The sequence below is a fragment of the Alosa pseudoharengus genome, unplaced genomic scaffold (assembly GCF_046254945.1).
Source record: "Alosa pseudoharengus isolate Yale_2024_CS ecotype anadromous, Long Island Sound unplaced genomic scaffold, YU_APseudo_1.1 YU_APseudo_1.1_scf_15, whole genome shotgun sequence".
Classification (NCBI taxonomy): Eukaryota; Metazoa; Chordata; class Actinopteri; order Clupeiformes; family Clupeidae; genus Alosa; species Alosa pseudoharengus.
Genome location: NW_027468620.1, coordinates 21,193,764 through 21,217,763, shown reverse-complemented (window position 1 = coordinate 21,217,763; position 24,000 = coordinate 21,193,764). Strand labels below are relative to the sequence as shown.

Below are 24,000 nucleotides of genomic sequence, written 5' to 3'. Positions count from 1 at the left end.
AGAGGGGGAAGGAGAGGAGAGATGAGGAGAGGAGAGGAGAGAGGGGGAAAGAGAGGAGAGGAGATGAGAGAAGAGGAGAGGAGAGAGGGGGGATGGGAGAGAGGGGGTAGGAGAGATGAGGAGAGGAGAGGAGAGGAGATGAGATGAGATGAGTGTTGGGTGAGACACCTCCAGCCCTCCTGCTGATTAAGGGGCCTGCCTGCTCTCCTGCTGGCCAGGTGGCTTCACAAAACACTCCAACGCTGAACAAAAGACCGGGACTGGTGACAGGTGCTCGCTCGGAAAAGCACACAGTCTGCCTGCATATGCGTGTGTGTGTGTACGTGTGCGCGTGTGAGTGAGAGAGAGAGAGAGAGAGTGTTAAAAGGAGAAAAAGCAGAATGACAGTAGGAGAGAGAGGGCAAAAAGGAGAGACAGGAGGAGAAAGGGAGTGCAAGGGTAGAGAAAAGAACAAGTAGGAGAGAGACGGAGAGAAAGGGACAGAAAGAGAGGCGAGAAGATATCACTGCATATAAATAAGTACACCCTATAAAAACATTTGTTCCATAGCCCTCGTTATCACAAGACCAGACTGCCTGAACATGAATGTCAGCCATTAGGTGCTCTATTAAGTATGAATGTAGGATTTCAGATGAATGAAACTGTTCAAACTGTTCATATCACTCAGCCTTGACATGGGGAAAAAATCTGCTCACAGTGTTAAGATTCTTAAGTGCGTATTGATTTAAAATACATCACAGACCTTACATTCTCATTCTATAGCTGATCTCATCCACAAAGCCCTGTAAGAGTGAATAATTCAAATGTTGCATGAGCACTTTTCAGGAGGGAAACAATCCGAACCCCAAACATCACTTCCAGTGTTAGTGCTGTGCGCCAGTCTTCATGAGCTGGGGGCCTTTGTTGCACAGCTCTCTCACTGGTTCAGTCAACAAGGGGAGATCAAGGCGAGCTGGAGCAGCATGTGCTCCGTGGGCTGTCTGCTGGGACAGCAGGGTCTGTCTGTGTGTGTGTGTGTGTGTGTGTGTGTGCGTGTGCGTGTGAATCCATCTGCCTGTGATGTCTGGTGATGGGGAGGGACAGCGCGGTCCAACAGGTCCCTGACATTAGTGCGGCTCTAGACCTCCAGAGGCAGCCCGACGTGCCCGCTCTGCCCCACGCCACCTCCGTGCCACCCCACGTGCCCGCTCCTCTCCGCGCCACCTTTGGCCCGCAGTCTCTCTCTCCCACCCCCCGTCTCCCCCGCCCACCCGGCCCTCCGTGGGAGCAGCTGCCATCTTTGTCATATTTTAATTGATGATGGGCTAATTAAATGCCTGACTGACTCTGTTGAGCCCTCTCCTCACTCAAGGGTACGCACACAAAAACACTAAGTGACACACTGTTGCTCCTAATGTCACACGAACACACACACACACGAACACACACACACGCACGCACGCACGCACGCACGCACGCACGCACGCACGCACAGCTTGGTTGGTCTCTGCAGGAGACATCGAATTCACCTCAATGTTCTGCACCCCTGTTACACTCCTCGCAGCACATCCCTGGTTGTGGTAGTCGGCGTCCCGATGGCTCATTAATTAGCCCATTATTTCTCATTAAGCGCCTTAATTTGGTTTGATACGTGCCGTAGAGGAGCAGCACCTCAGGGCAACGCTGCTTTTCTTATATATTTATATCCAGCGCAAAAACACCTCCCTCCGACATGCACCAGGCACACGACCGCCTCTCCACACAACCCTGGCAGAGCCCTGGGGCAATCGTTTTCTCTCTCTCCCTCTCTCTCTCTCCCCCCCTTTCCCTCTTTCACGCTTGCTCTCTCTCTCTCTCTCTCTCTTTTTTGCAGAGCAGTAGTCTTGGGAATGTTCTCGCCCTCTCCGCGTTAATGCGGGGAACGTGTTCACACGGCGGGCGCCTCGTAACGAAGTCTTTAATGCGGCGGACGCTGGGCTAATTGAGCGTGCTGGTGCACAAGCAGGCGGGCAGGCGGCGCGCGGCGCTCGCTCACTCGCTCGCTCACTCGCTCGCTCACTCGGCTCTTTGAGGTTAAGAGCAGGGAGACGGACCCTCTGGGCACCAGAGACCTATAAATAGCGGGTTAATAAGCACACCGATAAGCGGAGGGGGAGGGAGGAGGGGGGGGGGGGGTAATTATCTCACCAACGGGCGCTACAGCTGAGCCGGCCGGGACGCCGGACCTCCCTGTCTGCTGCTATGACCCAGCACTTTATCCTGCTGCTATGACCCAGCACTTTATCCTGCTGCTATGACCCAGCACTTTATCCTGCTGCTATGACCCAGCACTTTATCCTGCTCTCAGAGGTGTATGCAAAACCATTTTAAGCATCAAACACCTTTTTTTTTTTTTAATTCAGTGTTCTTACCCTAACCAAAATCAAAAATGATACAGAGCATGTACATACTGTACATGTCTTCATTCTAAAGTGTTAAATGGGAAACTGAACAGTAGCTCCTACTGCAGGCTAGCAGCTACTAGACTAGAAATTACCACTTGAAACAATAAGACCTCTCCACCCCTCACTCCCCCGAGTCCTATCCCACAGCCTAGAGACTTTGTCAGATGCGCCTTTTTATCCAATCAGATCTAGTTTTCCCAATAACCTCAAACGAAGCATAACTGAGTGCCGAACTGTCCCCCCATGCCCTTGGCATCGCTGGTAAATCCTTCAGTAATTTACTGTACCTCCATAAAAACAGACTACGTTGTCAGATTGATGTGCATACCAGTAGTTCAAGTCTTTATTTGTGTAAAGTGGGTTCGATATTTCACAACCCTCATTGCTAAAGGCTTTCCAACTGGCCTTGATCAGGCATATTTGTATGCTCATCAGTTTGGTGGGTAAACAACCTTGTAGAGGGAGATGCCAAGAACAGTCTCAAACTTTTATTTTTAGTTGTCTGCTTCTCATGGATTTGGTGTAAAAATGAGAACACGGCACAGACCAACTCTGATTCCTACAGGGCAACACAGAGGGCTTTTATGACTGCCCTTTAAGGTGTGACTTTAAGGTGTGACTTCTAAATGTATATGCTGTAAAATTCCATATAACATAGCAATGCCTGCAGCATGGCTCCCAAATGAGTGCAGACCAACAGATGAGAATCTGTAGCTGTTTTCAGACGTCCTCCGCACTATATGTAGATCTTTGTCAACAAATGTCCAACCCTTCGAGTGATTCAGATATGATGCTTACATGCAGACATTATGTGTGAACGACACCGACGCACATGAACAGAATCTCCCCGTGGTTGAACAGGTTGAACACACGCCCATGAACAAAATCTCTTCTGTTCTTCGCTTTGTTCAGACACGAGCACATTTACATAATGTCCATCCGAAATACTAGGTGGGGAGTAGTGTAAGAGCCGCTCAAGTTCGGAGTTCCAAATGTCGGGATATGTTGTTCAGATATACAGCCCAACCGCTTGATATCCGCAGAACATGTGGACTTACACACTATGTCTGAAAGCAGCTCATGAGTGAGAGCAGATTCAATGCTATACTGTACCGTACACATCACAGCTGACACAGCGCATATGCACCCTAATCCTCAAACATCAGCATGTACAAGGGGCAGCCGTAACAAGACTTGTAACCGGAGGGTTGCCGGTTCGAACCCTGAACAGAAGGCACGGCTAAACCCTCCCTGCTCCCCGAGCGCTGCTGTTGTTGCAGGCAGCTCACTGCGCCGGGATTAGTGTGTGCTTCACCTCACTGTGTGTTCACTGTGTGCTGAGTGTGTTTCACTAATTCACAGATAAATGCAGAGACCAAATTTCCCTCACGGGATCAAAAAAGTATATATACTTATACACAAATAGCATGTATTTACCTTAGCCCATAACACACCAACATGACACCACAAATACCTATGCTAAATGTCTGATAAAAAATATATAGTTATAATAAACTCTCAATACATCCATCAATCTCTTAAATTCACATCCATAACCAAGTCTCAGACAAGCCTGCTCACCTTCACGTCCGACACCTTCATGCGGGTGCCCTCTTTGCCCACGAAGATGTCGTCTACGTCCACCAACAGGTAGCGCTCCAGAGGGAGGCACAGCCTGCGGCCCGTCAGGTAGGCGATGGAGTCCACGAAGATGAGCTTGTGCAGCCAGTAGGACAGGTTGTTCCCAAACAGCACCCGCTGGATGCCGTCGTGGAGCCCCAGGTCCTGGACCACGGTGGCGTGCAGCGCCCGGTGGGGGCCCAGGTGAGCCAGGGCCTCGGACGACTTGGTGCTGGCCAGGAGCACGGGCTCGTAGGTGCTGTGGTTGGACTGGAAGACGGTCCAGTCGTCGCCGGGCAGGGGGCCCGGCTCCACCTGGTTTGGCCGCGTGACGTAGAGGAGCGGCGCCGCCGGGTTGATGCGGTAGTCGCGCAGGCCCAGGTTGGAGTGCAGGTAGAGCGGGAAGCCCTTGAGCTGGGCGCTGAGCAGCGAGTTCTCGTTGGCCTTGAAGAAGCCCATGATGCCCACGCCGTACTCGGCGCAGTACTTGTCCAGGAGGTCGCGGTTCCAGGCGTCCAGGTTGACGTACTTGAGGATGTTCTCGTAGATGACCAGCGCGTAGCGGCCCTGGTCGCGCTCCATCAGCGTGGGCATGTCGCCCTTGCTGGGCGCCACCTCCGTGTGGTAGCGGAAGCGGCTCGACTCTAAGATGGCCACGATCTCTTGGCCCAGCTGCGAGTAGATGCTCTCCACGAACACCAGCACCACCGGGTCGGTGCGCGTGGGGTCCGCCATTTTACCGCCCGCCGCGTTCCTCCGGCCGGCCTGGGGAGGGAGGAAGAGGGGTGCGCGCTGACCCCCTCCCTCGCCCCCCACGCCGAACCCCGCGCCGGCCGCCCCTGCCCCGATGGCGCCGCCGCCGCCACCACCTCCGCAGTCACTAAAAGGCAACGGCGGCGCCTCCTTGATCTTGGGGCTGTTGCTGACGTAGTACGCCAGGAAGGCCATGGAGAGCAGGCAGAAGACGATGAGCGCCAGGATGAGGCGGTGGAGCTCCAGCTGCCGGAGGCCCCGAACCAGCTTCCAGGGGCCCATGGCTGAACACGCCGGGGGGCGGAACAGCCCGCACAGCAGCAGCAGGAAGAGGAAGAGGAAGAGGAGGAGGAAAATGGGGGAATGAAAGAGGAGGAGGAGGAGGAGGAAGAGATGGGGGAGGGGGAGGAAAAGGAAAAGGGTTGAGCAGCAGACACTGGCACCAGCTTCTGGGCAAGAGGAGCCATTTACGCTAGGTCACCATGGCCCCCATAGCCCATGACTCGCCCCCGTGGAAGTGATGGCGTCTCCTCCTCACGCGTTTGATCTCCCTCTCTCTCTCTCTGTCTCTCTCTTTAGGGGGTTGTTCACTCGTTCCTCTTCTCCTTCACATGGAACATGGATTGGTGGCGCTCCGATGTCCTAGCGGATGCCCTCTCCTGCCCCGCTGCGCTCCGCCTCTTGTGTCCTTCCCACTCTCTCGGCGGCTGTCTTGTCCGTCCGTCGCACGTCTCCAACCGTCTGCTCTGCGATCGCAGGATAAGATTTCTCGCTCGCTCACCCTTCTGCACACTCCACCCACCCCCTCCACTCCACCCAGACGCGCAGCGACTCCAGTCCTCTCTAGTTCCTTCTCTCTCTCTCCCTCGCTCGCTCTTTCCTTCTGTCTCTTTTCCTCTCTCCTTCACTCTCTCTCTCTCTCTGGTGGAGTTGCAGCCTTCTCCTGTCACCTCCTCCAGGCTCAGCAGCGCCCCTGCTTAATGTGCTCCCCGCTGGGACACATCCGTGAACGTAGCCCCCAACGGAGCCCTAGCCTGGCCATCCTTAGGGCGTGGGAGGAGAGACGAGTAGACACCTACAGCAGAGAGAGAGAGAGAGAGAGAGAGAGAAAGAAAAAGAGAGAGAGAGATAGAGAGAGAGAGAGAGAGAGAGAGAGAGAGAGAGAGAGAGAGAGAGAGAGAGAGAGAGAGAGAGAGAGAGAGAGAATGACAGGTGGTTAGGACATTTCAGGAATAACATCTCACACTGCATAAAAAAAAAAAAAACTGAGCTCTCCAGAAGGAGCTTGAGAAAAATTCAAGGAAAAGACAAACTAAAGCAAAAAATGTAGGCCGTGGAAGTGGATGACTCACTTCGACGAGTCAAATAGGAGCTGGTAAACGGCCCAGTAGCAAACTGGAAAACATTACTGACAAATCTGTACGGCAACCTACAGAGCAGAATTACTTGGGAAAAAGAAATAGTGTGCTGTCTGCTCCTTGTAACGTTAAGTCTAACGGATGGATCTCCAACTGTTTTGATAGGGGACAATAACGCATGCGCACACACACAAGAAACGCTCAAAGTTGTCCTTAATATTTAATGGCGACTGAATGACCGAACGTTTGACCTGACTAGATGGGTATTCGGCTGCCTCTCTCATATCTATCTATTATATATATGTATTCTATTTATATTTATATATGTATTATATATATATATATATATATATATAGTGTGACAGGGAAAAGTGCTGGGTAATGGCACAGGAGACTGAAGCAAACGCTCATCTGTTTCTTCTAGATGATTCCAAGCACGCTCATGATTTTTCCATTAATGCCCCCCTTCCTCTATCCCCAGTTCCCAACCCCCCACACTCTTGTGGCTTGTGGTTGGCGTCTGCGTGTGTGTGTGTGTGTGTGTGTGTGTGTGTGTGTGTGTGTGTGGTGTGTATGCTCAAGTGCGTTTTTTCTCATGGCTCCGAAAATAGTTGGACCAATAACATCCATCTGCTGTTCTTCCACCAAGATAGCGTTACAGGTGCGAACGGTGGGGTGGGATGACTGGGTGTGCGGGCAGGTTGACACGGTGCCAGTCATCCCGACCTACGTGTGCTGCTGAGATTTTTGTTTACGTTTGCATGCTTCCACCCCAACTACCCCCCTGCACCCCCCCCCTCAAACACTCAAACATACGCATATGGGGCAGAGCGGAGCGGGGGTTGGGGGACGGTTTGTAACTCAACGCCGTGAGAGCCTGCACAGTCATTCTGTTGGTAAACTAGGAAATATATCCCACACAACACCTGCCATAAAAGCCATCTCCGGCCTTCATAAATACACACGTACACACAGACGTCCACGGAACTTATCGCACAAACACACACTTCCATGGTGTCTACACCACAGCACAGCACAGCACACACACACACACACACACACGTCTGGAAACAAAGGTATTTCTAACCAAAACCCCACCACAACCACACACACAGACACAGCACTATTTACATTGTCTCTCACACACACAGTCCAAATGTCCCTCCTGCACTCCTCAGGGTCAGTGGCCTGCCCGTTGGGACTGCAGGCTCCGCTGGTCTGAAGCGGCTCGGAGTCTCTGCAGCGTCTCTTCTAAACAAGCACCATAAACAAAGGCCAACAAATACAGAAGCCTTGAACTGAAACGCAATCATCCTCTGGGAGTCGTGTCTGTCTCACTCCTTCAACCGCCTGTCCCCCCCCCCCCCCCCCCACACACACACACTCCCTTCCCTTACCCTGAGTGTGTACGTGTGTGCGTGTGTGTGTGTGTGTGTGTGTAAAAGCAATCCAAGCCATCACTCAGCTTGTTGACGTGATCAATGCCGGCTACGCTGCTACACTAAGTCTGGGTCGGCACTTAAGGGATCATTTTTCTCAAAAATGAACAAACCGAGGCCCAGCGCGAGCAAAGGCACCTTGACGGAAAGGCCCAATGTGAAAGGGAGACGGCGGGTGGGTGAGCGAATGAGAAGATGTCATGTGAAACAAGCAGGAGAGAGAGGAGGAAGGAGAGAGAGAGAGAGAGAGAGAGAGAGAGAGAGAGAGAGAGAGAGAGAGAGAGAGAGCCAAGATGGACATGGAGTGAGCAGAAAGAAAAGACGGGGAACCAAAGATGGTGTGAGACAGTGAAGAGGGATAGAGGGAGAAATAAAGAGAGAGATCATGAGAAACTTGAAAAGAAAGAAAGAGGGGGGGGGAGAGAGAGAGAGAGAGAGAGAGAGAGAGAGAGAGAGAGAGAGAGAGAGAGAGAGAGAGAGAGAGAGAGACTCAAACTTCAAGGCCTCGTAAAGGCAGAGCTAGGAATTCCTGAAGCGTCTCCTGGAAGCTTGGCGCAGGGTGTAGGAGAGCTCCGGAGAGCAGTGGTGGTGGCGGCCGGAAGCAGCCTGGGGACAAGCAGGAGAATGGGGCCCAGCTCCACCGGTCACCCAATCCATCACCCTGAGCAGGCCACTCGGGGCCAAAGCGAGAGAGCATCCTGAAACAAGAACCCTGGCTATAATTAGCCTGAGAAGCAGCTCACCTCGCTGACCATTTCCTTTTCACAACAAGGGCACAGACCGCTGTACACACACACACACGCACACACACACACACACACACACACACACACACACACACACCCCCCAAAGCAGCAGGGGTGAACAAATCAGTCACCCGGGGAGTTGGGACAACCAATTTCCAGGCAGGCAGAATGTGATGAGGGTTCCCCTGGAGGCCAAGTGGAAACGCGCTATAAATCCATCTCCCTTTTGTCCAGTCAGAGCCTCTCCTGTCCCACAGGCAGCCCACTGCTCTCGGCCTCTAAAAAACAAATATAGCAGGCACCAACTTCATCAGACCTCACAGCACTGAAGCCAGACTGGTATGAATGATGGTCAACAGACTCACTTTATCAGCGGTAAGATTCTTGTGAATTCCTGACCCAACACCTTCCCATCACTCAAAACGACCACAAAACAAAAGACAACCTAAATACACTTTAAAAACGGCACTGGAGCCTCGACTTTGATCACCACCTCAACAAAGCTTATTTCAAACTAACTAACAGGATAGTAAACTTTATGCTAGAGTACTCAGCATGTACAGAGGGGGCACATGTGGACCTACAGAGATGACCAATAACAGGCCTATAGAGTAAACCAAGTCAGTCAACAGGTGACTATGGGAGAGTGGGACCCACACTCAAGATAAGGGACACAGTAGGTCCTGCGCATCCTGTACTCTCTGTACTGCTGAGGTGTCTATCTGTGTGTGTGTGTGTGTGTGTGTGTGTCCAAGCAACATGACACGCGCACGCACGCACGCAGAGAGAAAGAAAGAGGGTGATGGGATCACATTGCCGTTGATATACATGGCAGGCGCGCACAAATGGATTACGGAAACAAACAGGCCAAAGTCCAGGCAGATGCCCGTGTGTGTGCGCAACACAGCCTCAGGGTCGTTTTACAAGGCAAAAGGGGCATCCAGACAAACAGTAAACCAGAGAAGGTGTGTGTGTGTGTGTGTGTGTGTGTGTGTGTGTTTGTGTGTGTGGTGCATCAGTGAGATTTCCGTCAGGCCAAGAGTGGCGCTCAGCGGCTCGGGAGAGCGTCCAGCCGCATGGCGGAGTGTGGGAGGCCGGTAAATTATTCAGCAGGATCGGAGGGCGCTGGGATTACTTGTCTGCAGCAGGAAGCCACCGCGATGGCAGCACATATCTCCAGCTCATTAGGGACAGAGGCTGGCGCACAGCAAACACTGCTTACCGCGCAGCCAACCATGAGGGCGGCCAGCAGGAGAGGACTACTGAGGAGAGGGAGAAAGAGAGTGAGAGAGACTGAGAGAGGGAGAGATAGAAATATATTAATAGAGAGAGGGGGGGAGAGAGACAGAGAAAGAGAGAAAGAAAGAAAGACAGAAAGAAAGAAAGAAAGAAAGAGAGAGAGAAAGACAGAAAGAAATAAAGAAAGAAAGAAAGAAAGAAAGAAAGAAAAAAAAAAGAAAGAAAAAAAAGAAAGAAAGAAAGAAAGAAAGAAAGAGAGATTGAGGGAGGGAGGGAGGGGGGCTGAGGGAAAGGAATGGAATGAGTGAGGGAGGCAGAGGAGGAGGAGGGAGGCAGAGAGGAACGGAGTGAGTGAGGGAGGTGGAGAAGAAGAGAGAACCTGAGAGCCCAGGCGTGTGTATGGGCGTTAAATAATACAGCAGCTGCTGGGTTAACATGAAGGCCCGCATGTCTGAGGCTGTGACATTCTAATTAGGAACAGACTCTCAGAGGGAGCACTCCTTCTCTCTATCGGAACTCCCCCTATTACCGTCGGTCCCGTATTTCCACCATCTTGCGTGTATGTGTCACTTAAAGAAGCCCTATGCAAGTCTGGTTATTCCTTCGCTGTTTCTGGGTTTTCGCCTGATTTGGGCTCGCATATTTCACGACATAGCTCCCCCTGCAGCTTCGGTAGCAAGTGACTGCTACACTAAACCCCCACTAGCTAGCGAGCTAGCCATCAAGAAACCAAGCTAAACACATACAGGGCTCACAATAAAACGGTCGAGCAAACACATTGTTCAAGAGACTATCAAACCACATTACAAAAACGAAGTTCACCCAAGGCTAGTTGGGAGTCCGTTTTGCAGTCTTCTTAGAAACTACAATCTGACTACATTTTCGAGTCCTTCCGTCGAGTGACTCACATCCGGATTTCTTCGGTCTGGGACCAGAAAGTTGCATATTCGTTTTTTCCGCGGAGAAACACTAGGGGGAGACGAAGCACCCACCAAACGACCCAAAAAGTGTTGTAGAACCATCAGAACGACTCTCAACCTGCACAATTAAGGTCACTTTTGCTAAAATTGTTGCATAGGGCTTCTTTAATATCCATTTCTATACAAACCAAGACAGCGGACTCCTAAAGAAACGCAACCACCCACACCATAGGAGTATCTAAATTAGCTATGTACCAAAAATTACATTTTACCGTGACTCGAAGAGCTGTAAACAGTGTTGTAAGGCTGCGTATAGGCCTACACAACCGCTTGGAGCTCCAGTGGAATTTTAATTTCATGACGAGAATTCTCGGTCTAACCGTTCATGTGCCGTTGAAACGGTGTAAATAGGCGACCCATTAGGCCAGCACTATAACTCCGAGCGTGGTAAACAAAATCGGATATTTCAGGCAGTAGATGCTCCCGTTAAGAACCAAACCCGATTTTGTTCAAATCTACACATCTATGGCTACTGAAAAATGTAAGGTTAATTTAGTAAATGTTATTTTGAAGTGTTAAAAAACATCGTTGTTTTAGAATTTATGAACAAAAGTGGTGATAATTGGGGGCGTTACGATATATGGCTCCATAACACACACACAATTATGTCTTGAAGGTTAGGGTCATGCTGCTTCACAGTATGCTTCCAACAAAGACTTTACTCTCTCGATCTCTCTCTCTCTGTGTGTGCAGGGCTTCCCGCAGCACTTTGCAGTCAAAGTGGCCGCCTTGGCAAAACAGGCCTGCCGCCTTAACTACGTCGTCCAAAAAATAAAGTAGCCTAGTCCACCGTGTTACTCTGTCCTGTTTTCTCCCTTTCATTCCAAACCGTGACCAACGCCAGTCTCCCTTCTCCGCAGAACACATTAAAAAAATAATAAGAAAAGTGCCATGAATTGAAAAATAATCAGTTTTAATAATCTTTACATATGTGATATGCCTCCGAATCAGAGCTAGTGAACGGAGCTGAGCGGTACAAATATCCCGCTCCTCGCTCTCAAGAATCAGTCAAATCGCGAACAGACACAGCTCGGTTTAATTGTCAGGTGTGATGAAATGCGTTCATATTCCACTTTTTATGTCATAAACGTTGCAGGCCTATGGAAAGGTTTTGTGGTAGGATTGTCCAATGGTCAAGTTGTTGCTTCAACGTGTTTTTTTAATTTATGCGATGCACCAATGCTGGGTTCATCAGTTTTGCGCAAATTTAAAATGTTAAAAACGACTGCGTAATTTGTCATTTTCGTTCTATAAGTTCCACTTTCAGGCTAAAGTAAAACTTGGATGGTAAGCCTGTATTCTTTAGGGACCTAATCCCACTGATCCCTTGAATGTTATGCTTATGTGTATTAACGTTGCCAAGCGTTTGTTGTTGCACATCGGTTAAAATAAATGTTCTGAGTGAAATATATTGCCGTTGCTCTTAGTTCTTTGGGATTTAAGTTTTCTGTTGAAGGTGACAATTCGGCTTGTAGATTATTTCTCCCTCTTTTAAATTGGAGGGAGCATGGAGCGAAATTGAGCTGAGCGACCTGACACGAATTTGAGCGAAGGAGCGACCGAGTAAACAGCCACCCACGCCTAGCAGTGTTGACTTGCGCGTCTTTTTAAGATGGTGAGCGTAATTGAAGGAAAGTCCTCTAATCGGATGGGCAAGACTGACAAATCACAGTCCCGCCAGCGTATGCTTTCTAAATTATGTAGCTAACTCCATTCCCATCAAGTAACTTAGGCTACTATGGCCAATATCTTTGAAATTTAACGGTCTTGGTTTTGGGCATGCCTCAGACTCGTGGTGTGAGCGGTATCAAGAGCGGAACAGAGCGGCCGCTCCGGCCTCTAAATTAAAAAGCACTCCGCTCTCAAATTCCATCCATATTACACAAAACTATAAAATAATCTAAACTTCATTCACTCTCGGTGTATAGATCATGACAGACTTGCGGAACAGGCTGCAGCCTGCATGAAGATAGGCATTAATGGTCCAATAATAAAACAGTGCAATTACAATGGGCCCCTTGAAATGTTATTTTTAAAGCCAAGGAGGATGGCTTGTAGTGACTGATCACTGAATATTTTGAAATATTTGTATTCTGTTGTATAGTTTGTAGTGTTTAAATAAATATTTCTTATAATAAATAATTGTTAAATGTAGTCTGTAGTGCATCGCACAAACATGACGCCAGCACCCACACCCCCCCACCCCAGTCAGGAAGGCGTAGACAGACACCATAACCCCCCCCCACCCCAGTCGGACGGCAACCGATACCAGACCCCCCCCCCCCCCCCACCCGTCGGACGACCTACCACCTTGACTAACAAATTTCCTGCGGGAAACCCTGGTGTGTGTGTGTTCCACAGAGCAACAGATGCCGTGGCGGCGGCTCCCTCTGCAAGAGGATCAGAGCCCTAATGGGAGCCTCCATCTCCAGAGCGGGAGGGATGGAGTATGACAGACATTCGCCTCCCATTCTAATCTACACAAGGAACACTACAGAGCAAGACCAAAGTCAGAGAGGAATTACACACACACAGAGAGAGAGAGAGAGAGAGAGAGAGAGAGAGAGAGAGAGAGAGAGAGAGAGGAGTTGAGAAAGGGAGAGCAGACAGCAAAAAGCAAAAGAGACTGAATGAGAGTGGTGAACTATGTCCAAGTCTGATTCATCCACCCTTCATCTCACTCCCTCTCTCTCCACCTCTCCTGAATCCATCTCTGTCTATCCCTCATATTCTTACCCATTATCACCTCTTCCATTTCAGACTGCTCCACCCTCCCTCAAACTTGTCCCTCTCCACTGCACACTTTCCATGGGTGATTATGTGTATGAATGTGACTGTGTGTGTGTGTGTGGCAGGAGAAGGAGGGATAGGGAGAGGAAGAAAGAAAAGATCACCAACACCAACACATCCACATATTTATTCTGTGCCAGTGCCTGCCACACAGCATCCAGGTGCAGACAGCAAGGGTAAGCAGGCAAACACATCAGCAGCAGGTGTGTGTGCATGCAACTGAATGTGTTTGTGTGTGTGTGTGTGTGTGTGTGTGTGTGTGTGTGTGTGTGTGTGCAAAAGTGGATGGCTTGTTGTCTCCTGTGAGGCACCACTGGTCTGTTAAACACTACATAGTGGGGAGGCCTTTGAGAGTTATAAACTCACTGGTGTGACCTTGGACTTGACACTAGCTCCTGGGAGGCAGCGTTTACTCCGTACATTCTACTCCTCCACTCAATCACACATACACACACACACACACACACACCTCCCCATCACCGCCCCCACACACCGCTCTGTTTGTCTCTGAAGCCACACGTTCCCAGGCCTCCTGCGGTGATATTCCAGTGAAAGGCTTTCTCCTGTGGAAAGCCCCCTTTACTCAGCCATGAAGAGGCCTTTATCAGGGAGCCCTGTCATCAGACGAGGAACAGCCAACTAGCTACCCACATCCACATTCTTCACCCCCCGCCAGCATCCGCTATTAAAAATGCTAAGATCAAGATATGTTTTTACATGCATGCACACAGTGATGACCACATCTGATATGGGCATGATGGTAAATCCACTGAAAGAAAGGAGAGAGAGAGAGAGAGAGAGAGAGAGAGAGAGAGAGAGAGAGATAGAGGGGCGCTTCATACAGATAGAGCAAACCACTGGCCATGCATCTGCTCATAAGAGTTCAGAAGGATTCAACAGAAAAGCCCTACTTAAGCAGGCAAACTGCCGTCTGTCTGTGTGTGTGTGTGTGTGTGTTTTCAATCTCTGAAAGTCATCTGCAGCAGTCTTCTCTCACATGTCGCTGCTGTGGCCTCTGACCCGACGCAGATACCAGAGGAGCTTATGGGATTGTGGTGCATCACATTCCATTCATGATCAACACCCACCAGGCACGGGCTGCGGTGCCCAACGCACGCCAGCAGGGGGACACACGCTCACATACATACACCACACTCACACAATCAATCACTGAGACGCTGGCTGGTTGACCTGTGGTCATATGAGTCAGCCACAGGTGGTCAATGATCCAGTCCACACACACACACACACACACACACACACACACACCAGAGTATAAAGACTGCACAAACAAAGACTCAATTTGCCATGGTCAGTAAAGTATATAAAAATAAATGTCCTACAAAGCAATGAATAAAAAAAAAAAGATCTGGCACCAGGAACCAGCATATCAATCATCACAATACGTGCCACCTCAGAGTCTTTGATAGGCCGATCCTCAGCCAGCCTGACTGATTGCTTGTGAGCATGCTGGTGTGTAAAGACCGTGTGTTAAGTCAAAAAGAAACCCAGCGCGGCTCGACTGGAGCTGCTCCTCATCAGATCGCTGGGATGTGAATCCGTCGGGCCTGGAGGGGCCAGGCCGAGCTGACAGCTGCTGTGTTTGCTCTCTCAACCACAAACGGCCACAACAAAGGGACCGCCCCCCCCCCCCCGCCCCCTCCTCTGAGGCGAAGGTCAGGGCCCCACTGGCCCGCCGCAGAACACCGGCCGCCGGACTCCAAAGGGAAGTGCCCCGCTCAAGTCCTCCTACTCCCCCCCCCACCAAACCACCCAGTTCTTTCTAACCCCGCCCCCCCTGAAATCAGCCCACAATGAAAGAAGACCCCTAAATGGACTGCACGCACTGAATATAGTGCGTGGGGGGGGTCATACAGAAAAGAAAAGAAAAAGAGAGTTAGGAACTTGCACTCATTTGACTTTTCTAAAAAAATACATCCCCCCGTGAGTCTTGTACTTGCAGACAAACAAGCACTTATTTTTCCTATACACTGCAAGTAAGACAGCTGAACTTTGTGCATCATGTTGTGAATTCACGTCAGCCACTCCGAGATAAAAGAGCTCAGAACCCTTTCATCATAGTTCAGACTTCAATGCTGTCTCAGTCCAAGATAAACTCGGCCTTTTAAGAGGATCGTTTTCCCATGTTTTTTTTTTTGTCTTACTGCCTCTTGCAATTACTGACAAATCATGACAAAACATTATGCGGTCAACACGCCAGCTACCGTCTAAAGGTCTGGGGGACTGATATCAGTAGACTTTAGACAAACAACTCTGATCTACTGGAAAGCCTCAACAACATGACACACATGTGCACACACAGATAATCATATCAGAATTACACACTCTACCCATAGAACAAAAACAAATAGCAGAAAAACAAACTAAATCATACTTATCACCTCATTACACACCTAATGTACCACAATTCATTATTTTTCTAGCGGAAAAAAAAGGTACTGCTGCCATTAATGTGAGTTGTTTAATATCTCCAGCTGCCATTATGTTGCTATTTCTAATGCTGGCCGCTGATTTGTTTTTATTTATATTACCGTACTCTATTCATGCTACAAAAACACACTCTAGGTGCTTTCTGTATGCTATTGATCTGTTCACAGGGTAAGGAAGCAGTGGACTTGCAGCATGGCAGCTGACAGCAGCCAGAAGGCTTTTAGCCTCCTGTGTGATTATAGCGTACGCCGGGGGAGCGCTGAGACATGCTTGTGCAGTGCTTGGAGAGTCAAGGAGTTGGGCAGAAAAAAAAGGAGGGGCGGGTAGACAGAGTGATGCAAAGATGAAAGAAACGAGAGACAGAGAGAGAAATAAAGAGATATAGCCGAGAACTTAGTAACTTAACTAGTAACTTAGTAACTCAAAGCCAGTCCTCGGCTCGATGGCCGAGGTCCCTGCGAACCCCAACAGGTGTGTGAGTGGTGCTGATGCGTGGTGTCAGCGAGCCTCACCTGTTGAGCTGCGGCCCGGAGCCCAGCCAGAGCACACACTCGGGGCCCAGCGCTGCCCAGCGAGGCTATTTAGCCCTGCTGAAAGAGCTGCCAGCGTAAGACCCACTTAATTAGACCTGCCCATCCAAGAGCAGACGCACGGCAGGCATTACAACACTGTAATTACCTGTCAAGGATGAGGAGGAATGAGAGGGAGAGAGACAGAGAGAGAGAGAGAGATAAAGAAAGAAAGAGAGAAAGAGAAAATGGAGTAGAGGGAGATTTAAGAGAGAATAAGTGATTGAGGAGGAGAAATTAGAGTAAAAAAAAAAAAGACGGGAGTGAACGAAGTTACGAAAAAAGGCAGAGAGACATGGGAGGTAAGAGAGAGAGAGAGAGAGAGAGAGAGAGAGAGAGAGAGAGAGAGAGAGAGAGAGAGAGAGAGAGAGAGAGAGAGAGAGAGAAACAAGTTATGAGATATTTTATTGAAATGAGATGTAAAGGTCAGTGTTAGCAGCAGGAAGTTTATAGGTGGAGCAGATGGAGGGAGAGCATGTGGGAGGGAGGAGCCCAGATTCAGAGCAGTGAGAGAGAGAGAGCGAGAGAGAGAGAGAGAGAGGAGAGGGAGATAGAGAGAGAGGGAGAGAGAAGGCCTGAGGGAAGAGTAGGAAAAGTGGGTAGGAGGAGGGTGGATGTGATGGGTATATTCCCGCCACCCCCCTCCAACCCCCCTCTACCAGCACTATAAGGAGGCACCTCAGGATAATCTCCCTCATTAAGGCAGAATAAATGTTAAATCATTAATGGTGGCACTTTATTAGCCAGCTCATCCATCCTTCGCTGCCCTGCCATGCGTTGGCACACCTTCCTCCTCCTCCTCCTCCTCCTTGTGTGCCTGCCATGCCGCTACCCGTGGTCAGTCCACTTAGAGGCCCCCCACGCAAACGCCTTCCAGCTCCTCATCAGATCACATTTCATGTGACCGTAAATAGCCTCTTCACTGCCAGAGATGTGTCCAATAGACATCCTCTGATGAGACGAGAGATGGGAAACGGTTGGCAAGGGCAACTGTTGCTGAGGGAGACGAAGGGTGGCATTCACTCAGGAAGCATCACAGGCTCACTCACGGGCAACAGATTCTGATACAAGTGCATTTTGTTTATTGTGCGAAATGTCATCATCTCAAAAATAGTCTCAGGCTTGAGACTATTTACTTTTTTTTAGCTTGTTAAATGAGGCATCCTTGATAAAGCGTATTAAGTGGTGGTCAATGGCAAAACCCCCAGGGGGAGAGTGCCCAAGCACATCCATCACTTGTTTGTCCACTAGGGTGGAGCTCATTGGAGCACTTAGGGGCCTGCTTTCGGCATGCCAATCAGCCATCAGGTCAAGCATGCTAAATGATCCGGACCAGTCAGCCGGCCAGCCATCTCTCCAAGAAATCAGCGGCCGGATGAGAAACAGCTGAGAAAGCTCCGCTGCCTGAGACTAGGAAAACACACAGGGTGTGAGGTGGTGGTGGGCTGTGTGTGTGTGTGTGTGTGTGTGTATGCGTGAGAGAGTGTTTTTATATCTGTCTCTGTCTCTGTGTGTGTGTGTGTGTGTGTGTGTGTGTGTGTGTGTGTGTGTGTTACGTTGTTCTAGCAGATTCCGGTATGTTCCTTCCACCTTGAGCTCATGCTTTAGCCAGCCATGTGGCCATTTGTGTTTAGACAGCAAACTGCCTGCATCTGTAGCCAGAAAGGGGAAAGGCGACCACCCACTGTGAATGAGTAAGTGCCTGAGCACAATTCGTATAAGCAAGAGTGTAAGCAAGTGTGTGTGTGTGTGTGTACATATGAAAGAGACTGCTGTATATAATGTACGTAGCTACAAATAGGTAGTGGGTGTTGTGGTAGGTTTGGTTAAGTAAATAAGTAGGTTTGAGTATAGCATCATACATAGTGAACCAAGTGTGCATGTGCAATATATATATATATATATATATATATATATATATATATATATATATATATATATGTATGTGTGTGTGTGTGTGTGTGTGTGTGTGTGTGTGTGTGTGTGTGTGTGTGTGTGTGTGTGTGTATATATATATATATATATATGTGAGTGTTTGTGTGTATAATATGAGCGTTCTTTCAGACTAGGAAACAGCACAGTGGACCACCTGTCCTACACCATCAGCTCTGATGGAGGCGTTTGGACCCTTTGATGACTAAGGCACCCCACCCCTACTGCAACAGCTCCTCTCCCTGCGGGAGCTCCACTCCACTCCCCTCTCAGCGCCCCGTAACACCGACCCCGGCCTCCCACCCTGCCCCCTGCTGCTGGGCAGGCCTGCGGTGAGCTGGGCCGTCTGACTGCACGGGGGTCGGGAGCTGGCAATCACAGCTGAGCGAGCGAGCGGGCGAACGAGCAAGAGTGCCATGCGGTTTAAACTCTGCGGTTTGGCAGCTTTCTAGAGCTGTCAGAAGTGTGGCAGCCGGAGGATTGAGAGCGTGTCAAGAGTGTGACTGCATACAAGGAGTGTAAGAGTGAGCGTGTGAGGGCTGAGAGTGTTTTGCGTATGTGGGAATTGGTGTGTGTGTGTGTGTGTGTGTGTGTGTGTGTGTCTCTATGCGTGAAAGAGGGGGAGAGTTTGTAAAGTTTTCGGTGCTTGAAAAGCTTCGCCTGAAACCTTGGATGTGTGAGGGTTCTTTTGAAGTACTCCCTCACATGTTTTTGTGCATCTCCAACAATGACATGCTTTCACTCTTTTCCACTATGAGCGATCTTACATTCATCTTCTGCATTAATACAGCCAATTCTCTGTGTGTGTGTGTGTGTGTGTGTGTGTGTGTGTCTGTGTGTGTGTGTGAGAAAAGACAAATCAACTGCAATGCAGAGTATGCATCTTAAAAGACAAAAAAACAGAAGGAACAAAACTAACAAAAACAAGATATAAAAACCAAGGGCAGTGAAACCAAGCGAGAGGAAGCGGAAAGAAGAAAAAGATGAAAAAGAGGGAGTGCGTGAGCGAGAGAGAGAGATTTGGAGAGAACGACGACCCAGAAGAGCCAGTGATTCATGCGGGGGCAGGCGCTCAGGCTGACCCCTCCTGCCCAGTGGGAGGGGCGTCCGCCTGACACCCCAGTGGACAGATCCCTCCACCATAAAAAGGCTCTCTTCCCTGGCCCCTGACCCCATCCCAGCATGCAACACTTCCACTCCACCACCACCACCACCGTTGGCCTGGCCTCCTCTCCCACTGGACTGTTCCAGTGTCCAGGGCTCCTGCTGCGTACAGAGACTTCTACCCTGGGCTCTCTGGCCGTCTCTGTCCACCTCCATCCCTCTCCGCTTGGTTTGTCTTGTTAACTGCCTGTCTATCTCCTCCTGCATGCCTCACTACACCCAGCCGTGTAGCAAAAATCACTCCATCCGTGAGCGGCAGCTGCATGACAATCTCACCACACGAGTGCGGCTGCTGACTCTAAGCAGTTCTTCCCTTCAACGCTTGGCCTGCTGCGACGGCTCTGTTTTCATGCACCAACAACAGCCAGCATCTCGCTCCTCTCAGCCATTGCACAGCCGAACACAGCGTGGAAAAAAAAAAAAAAAAAAAAACACAACAAAAACAAAGCGAAAGATAAAATAACAGGTCATCCCAGTAGCTGCTGAGAACGGCTTTCTGCATTATGCCACTTTATCATGTCACACGGTGCTCGGTCTCATGGAGTTGCCAACTCTATCTCACGCCCCTGTGCTCAGTCCCTCCCTCCCTCACCTCTCTCACTCAATCAACCCACCCATCCATCCACCCATCCACCCATCCATCCATCCATCCATCCATCCATCATCCATCCATCCATCCATCCATCCATCCGTCAGCAGGAGGTGTGTGTGGGTAAAGTGAGCGCAGTAAGGGGAGCAGGAGGCCATCCCAGCGTGTTATTATTAAAGCTGCGGCAGGCTGTCCGCCCGTCTCACACCTCTCTCTCCCTACTGACGCATGATGAGTCAGGACCATCTGAGGACTGCCATCTCTCTCTCTCTCCCTCTCTCTCTGCTCCTCTCCATCTCTTCCTTTCTCTCCCTCTCTCCCTCTCTCTCCCTCTCTCTCCCTCTCTCTCCCTCTCTCTCCCTCTCTCTCTGCTCCTCTTCATCTCTTCCTTTCTCTCCGTCCCTCTGTCTCTGACACTCACCATCTCTTCCACTCCCTGTCTCGTTGTCGTTTGCCTGCCTGGAGCGTTTTCTGCTTATGCCGCTGCCGCTCTGTCCTTCCCAGCGCTCTGGAGGTTCAGCTAAAACAACAAGCTCTCCTGCGTTCCTCTCCTACTGCGACACACAGCCACTGACTGCAGTCGCTTTCGTTCCCCATTCTGGAAAAGGGTGTGTGTGTGTGTGTGTGTGTGTGTGTGTGTGTGTGTGTGTGTGTGTGTGTGTGTGGAGGGGGGGGGCAGTCTGGGGAGAGTTTCAGTTGGTCTGCTGAAATGAGATACGAGCTACAAGGGTAAGATACGAACAGCAACGGGTCTGCTGTCGCCGTCCGCTGAACATCTGTCAACAGTTTATCGCAGATCATTCCATCTAGTCGTCATGGAAAATCCTTTACCTGCTGGCTACATAAATGATCAGTCTTTGCTTAAAACCTTTCAATTCTCGAACACAAAAAAAACAGGATTTATAATGGAGACCATATTATGAAAAGCCAGCTAGTTAGCCCTGTGTGTGCTAAAGACTGTATACAGTGGAAATACACCAGTGAGGGACGGGGAGCTGTTTTCCCCGATCCCAGTCCGACAGTCTACATCAGCTCCATGTCTCAAGCCTGGGAGCCTCCTGGTTCAATCTCATTAGCACAAGTAATCAAGGACAAAAGGCTTAGCCGTGATCCTGGCTGCTCCACACTTACCATAATGTGTGAAATACCTGTCAGTGCTCAGAACTGTGTCCCTGACACACACACACACACACTCCCATCTGCTCCTCCTCTGGGTCACTTCTCCAGAGGCCTCCCGCCTGCATGCTAATATTAGCTGACGAGATCCACGAGGAACGACTCATGTGGCCGCCGTATCCGGCAGCCAAACACACGGCCGTGTGCCTTTAAAAACACACCCTCCCTCCCCTTCCCCCTCTCTCTCCCTCTCTCTCTGAATGAACTGCACCTCACTCCAACTTCTAAAACAAACACACTTTCCTCTCCGTGTGCATGTGCCCCGGCTGCCTGTGTGGCCTGCGGAGAGAGGGCCGGTGAGCGGAGGTCCGCCTGGGCCTTTGATGAAGCCGCGAGCTGCGCTGCTGTGCCGACGAGCTGTGCATAGCTGAGAGAAGCGGAGAGGAGCGAGCTGATTTACTGGCCACAGGGAGCGTTACAGTGTTACGACTGCTGGAGATGGTCACGGACAGATTCACAGGACGCCTTCAGCATACATGCTAAGTCCCTCCCTAACCTCTGCCTGTGTGTGTATCCGTGTGTGTGTCCATGTGTTCGTGTGTGTGTGTGTGTGTGTGTGTATGTGTGTCCGTGTGTGTGTGTGTGTGTGTGTGTGTGTGAGTGTGTCCGTGTGTATGTGTGTATGTGTGTGTCCGTGTGTGTGTGTGTCCGTGCGTGTCCGTGTGTGTGTGTGTGTGTGTGTGAGTGTGTCCGTGTGTATGTGTGTGTCCGTGTGTGTGTGTGTCCGTGTGTATCCGTGTGTGTGTCCATGTGTGTCCGTGTGTGTGTGTGTGTGAGTGTGTCCGTGCGTGTGTGTCCAGGTGTGTGTGTGTGTGTCTGTCCGTGTGAGTGTGTGTGTGTCCGTCCGTGTGTGTGTGGGGGCTGCAGTAAAGGAACACAATCACAGAGAGAGGGTAGGTTAGTTTGGGGTTGGGGGGCTGGCTGGGAGTAGGGGGTGTAATTTGCTGGGAGGCCCTGGGAGGCGGCATCAAAGGCAGGCCGGGGAGAGCAGCCGGGAGTCGGGGTTGGCGTGGAGACGGAGCAGCACAGCGGTGTGCCGCCACACATGCCGGACCACATGGGTCTGCAGACGGCTGATATCTCCCACCCAGCACACTGCGCCCACGATAAGGCTGCGCGCGCACACACACACACACACACACACACACACACACACACACACACACACACACACACACACACACACACACACACACACACACACACACACACACACACACACACACACACACACACACACACACACACACAATCACATTCAAATGAGGAAACAGACAAGACACACATGCAGGTACACAACTGCAGATACAACATACACACAAAAAGCATACACACAGTATAATCTCACACACACACACACACAGGGTTAGGCAGACTGCATACACAAGTCATACAGTGTGTATGAGCACACTATTTGGAGGATATTTATAGAGTGAGTGTGGAGGCAGCCTGATGCCTTTGCTGTCGCAGGCAGATGTTCAGCCCCCCTGGGGCCGGCGATGAAGGGAGTGCTTTGAAGCGAGGGAGGATGGGGAAAGGTGCAGCCCCATCCAAAACAGCTTGGAAGCGGCAACTGTGGGCTTTTCCACATTATGCTCTTTTTGCCTGGCTTCCAAACCCTGATTCCCCCTTTCTCTTTCCCTTACACACACACACACACACACACACACACACACACACACACACACACACACACACACACACACACACACACACACACACACACACACACACACACACACACACACACACACACACACACACACACACACACACACACACACACACACACACACACACACACACACACACCAGTCTGGCAGCACCCATTGCCAGACCTTTACAGCTAGTGTGGGTAGCATCTTAGTGTCTTCATCCCTGCTATAGCACCTCACTGTATTTGCTCGATCAACTCGATTATATATCAATTGCGAGTTACACACCGGAGCCTGGAACACTGGCATGTAAGCTGGCGTGAGAGCAGGTAGGTATGCACTGCGCAGGTAGGGAGACAGGTACAGAAAGTATGTACTGTGTAAGGAGGGAGACAGGTACTGTAGGTAGGCACTGTGCAGGTAGGGAGACAGGTAAGTATGCACTGTGCAGCTAGGGAGACAGGTAAGTAGGCACTGTGCAGGCAGGGAGACAGGTAGGTATGCTATGCACTGTGCAGGCAGTCAAACAGACGTGCAGGCAGGGAGACATTTAGGCAGACAGGCAAGCAGACGGCTGCTACAGAGAGGCATAAATCAGAGCTGCGACTCACAGATATGAGCTGGCACATAACACCAGCTCAGCAGCGCAGAGAGTGATAGCATCCCCGCGTCTACGAGAGGCGGAGGCGGTGATATGAGAGGTGCCTGAGTGGTGTGTGTGTGTGTGTGCGTGTGTGTAAGAGAGAGAGTGTGCATGCATATGTGTGTTCATAGGAGGAATGGCAGCCTGCAGTGTTGATTTGAGCCCTAGTATCGACCCATTGCAGCTCCTGTCAGTGCTGCTGTGGTCAGTGAGGGGGTCATTCTGAAGATTTTAATTAGTCAGACACTGCCCCACACAGCTGGGCCCAGAGCCTGTGTGCCTGTGTGTGTGTGTGTCTCATGACAGATCCATACCATTTTGCCAAAAAGAGCACACACACCTCTCACTCGTATCTCACACCTCTGGGTAGGCCAAGCGTGAACCGCATCCAAGATGAAACACACACACACACACTCTCATCACTAACACACAACAACACAGAAGGAGAGACACACACACCATGTCAGTTTCTC

At 50.3% G+C, this 24,000-nt stretch overlaps 1 protein-coding gene across 5 annotated transcripts in view; it reads right to left on the bottom strand.

The window, feature by feature from the left end:
- The window catches only part of ndst2a (N-deacetylase/N-sulfotransferase (heparan glucosaminyl) 2a), a 118,081-nt gene that overhangs the window by 20,934 nt on the left and 73,147 nt on the right, over positions 1 to 24,000 (bottom strand). For all 5 annotated transcript variants that reach the window (XM_076285872.1, XM_076285874.1, XM_076285871.1 and 2 more), the window contains one exon: positions 4,005 to 5,871. In XM_076285872.1, the coding sequence (XP_076141987.1) occupies positions 4,005 to 5,078 (1,074 nt within the window). In that variant the 5' untranslated portion in view covers positions 5,079 to 5,871. The remainder of the gene's footprint in view (positions 1 to 4,004; positions 5,872 to 24,000) is intronic.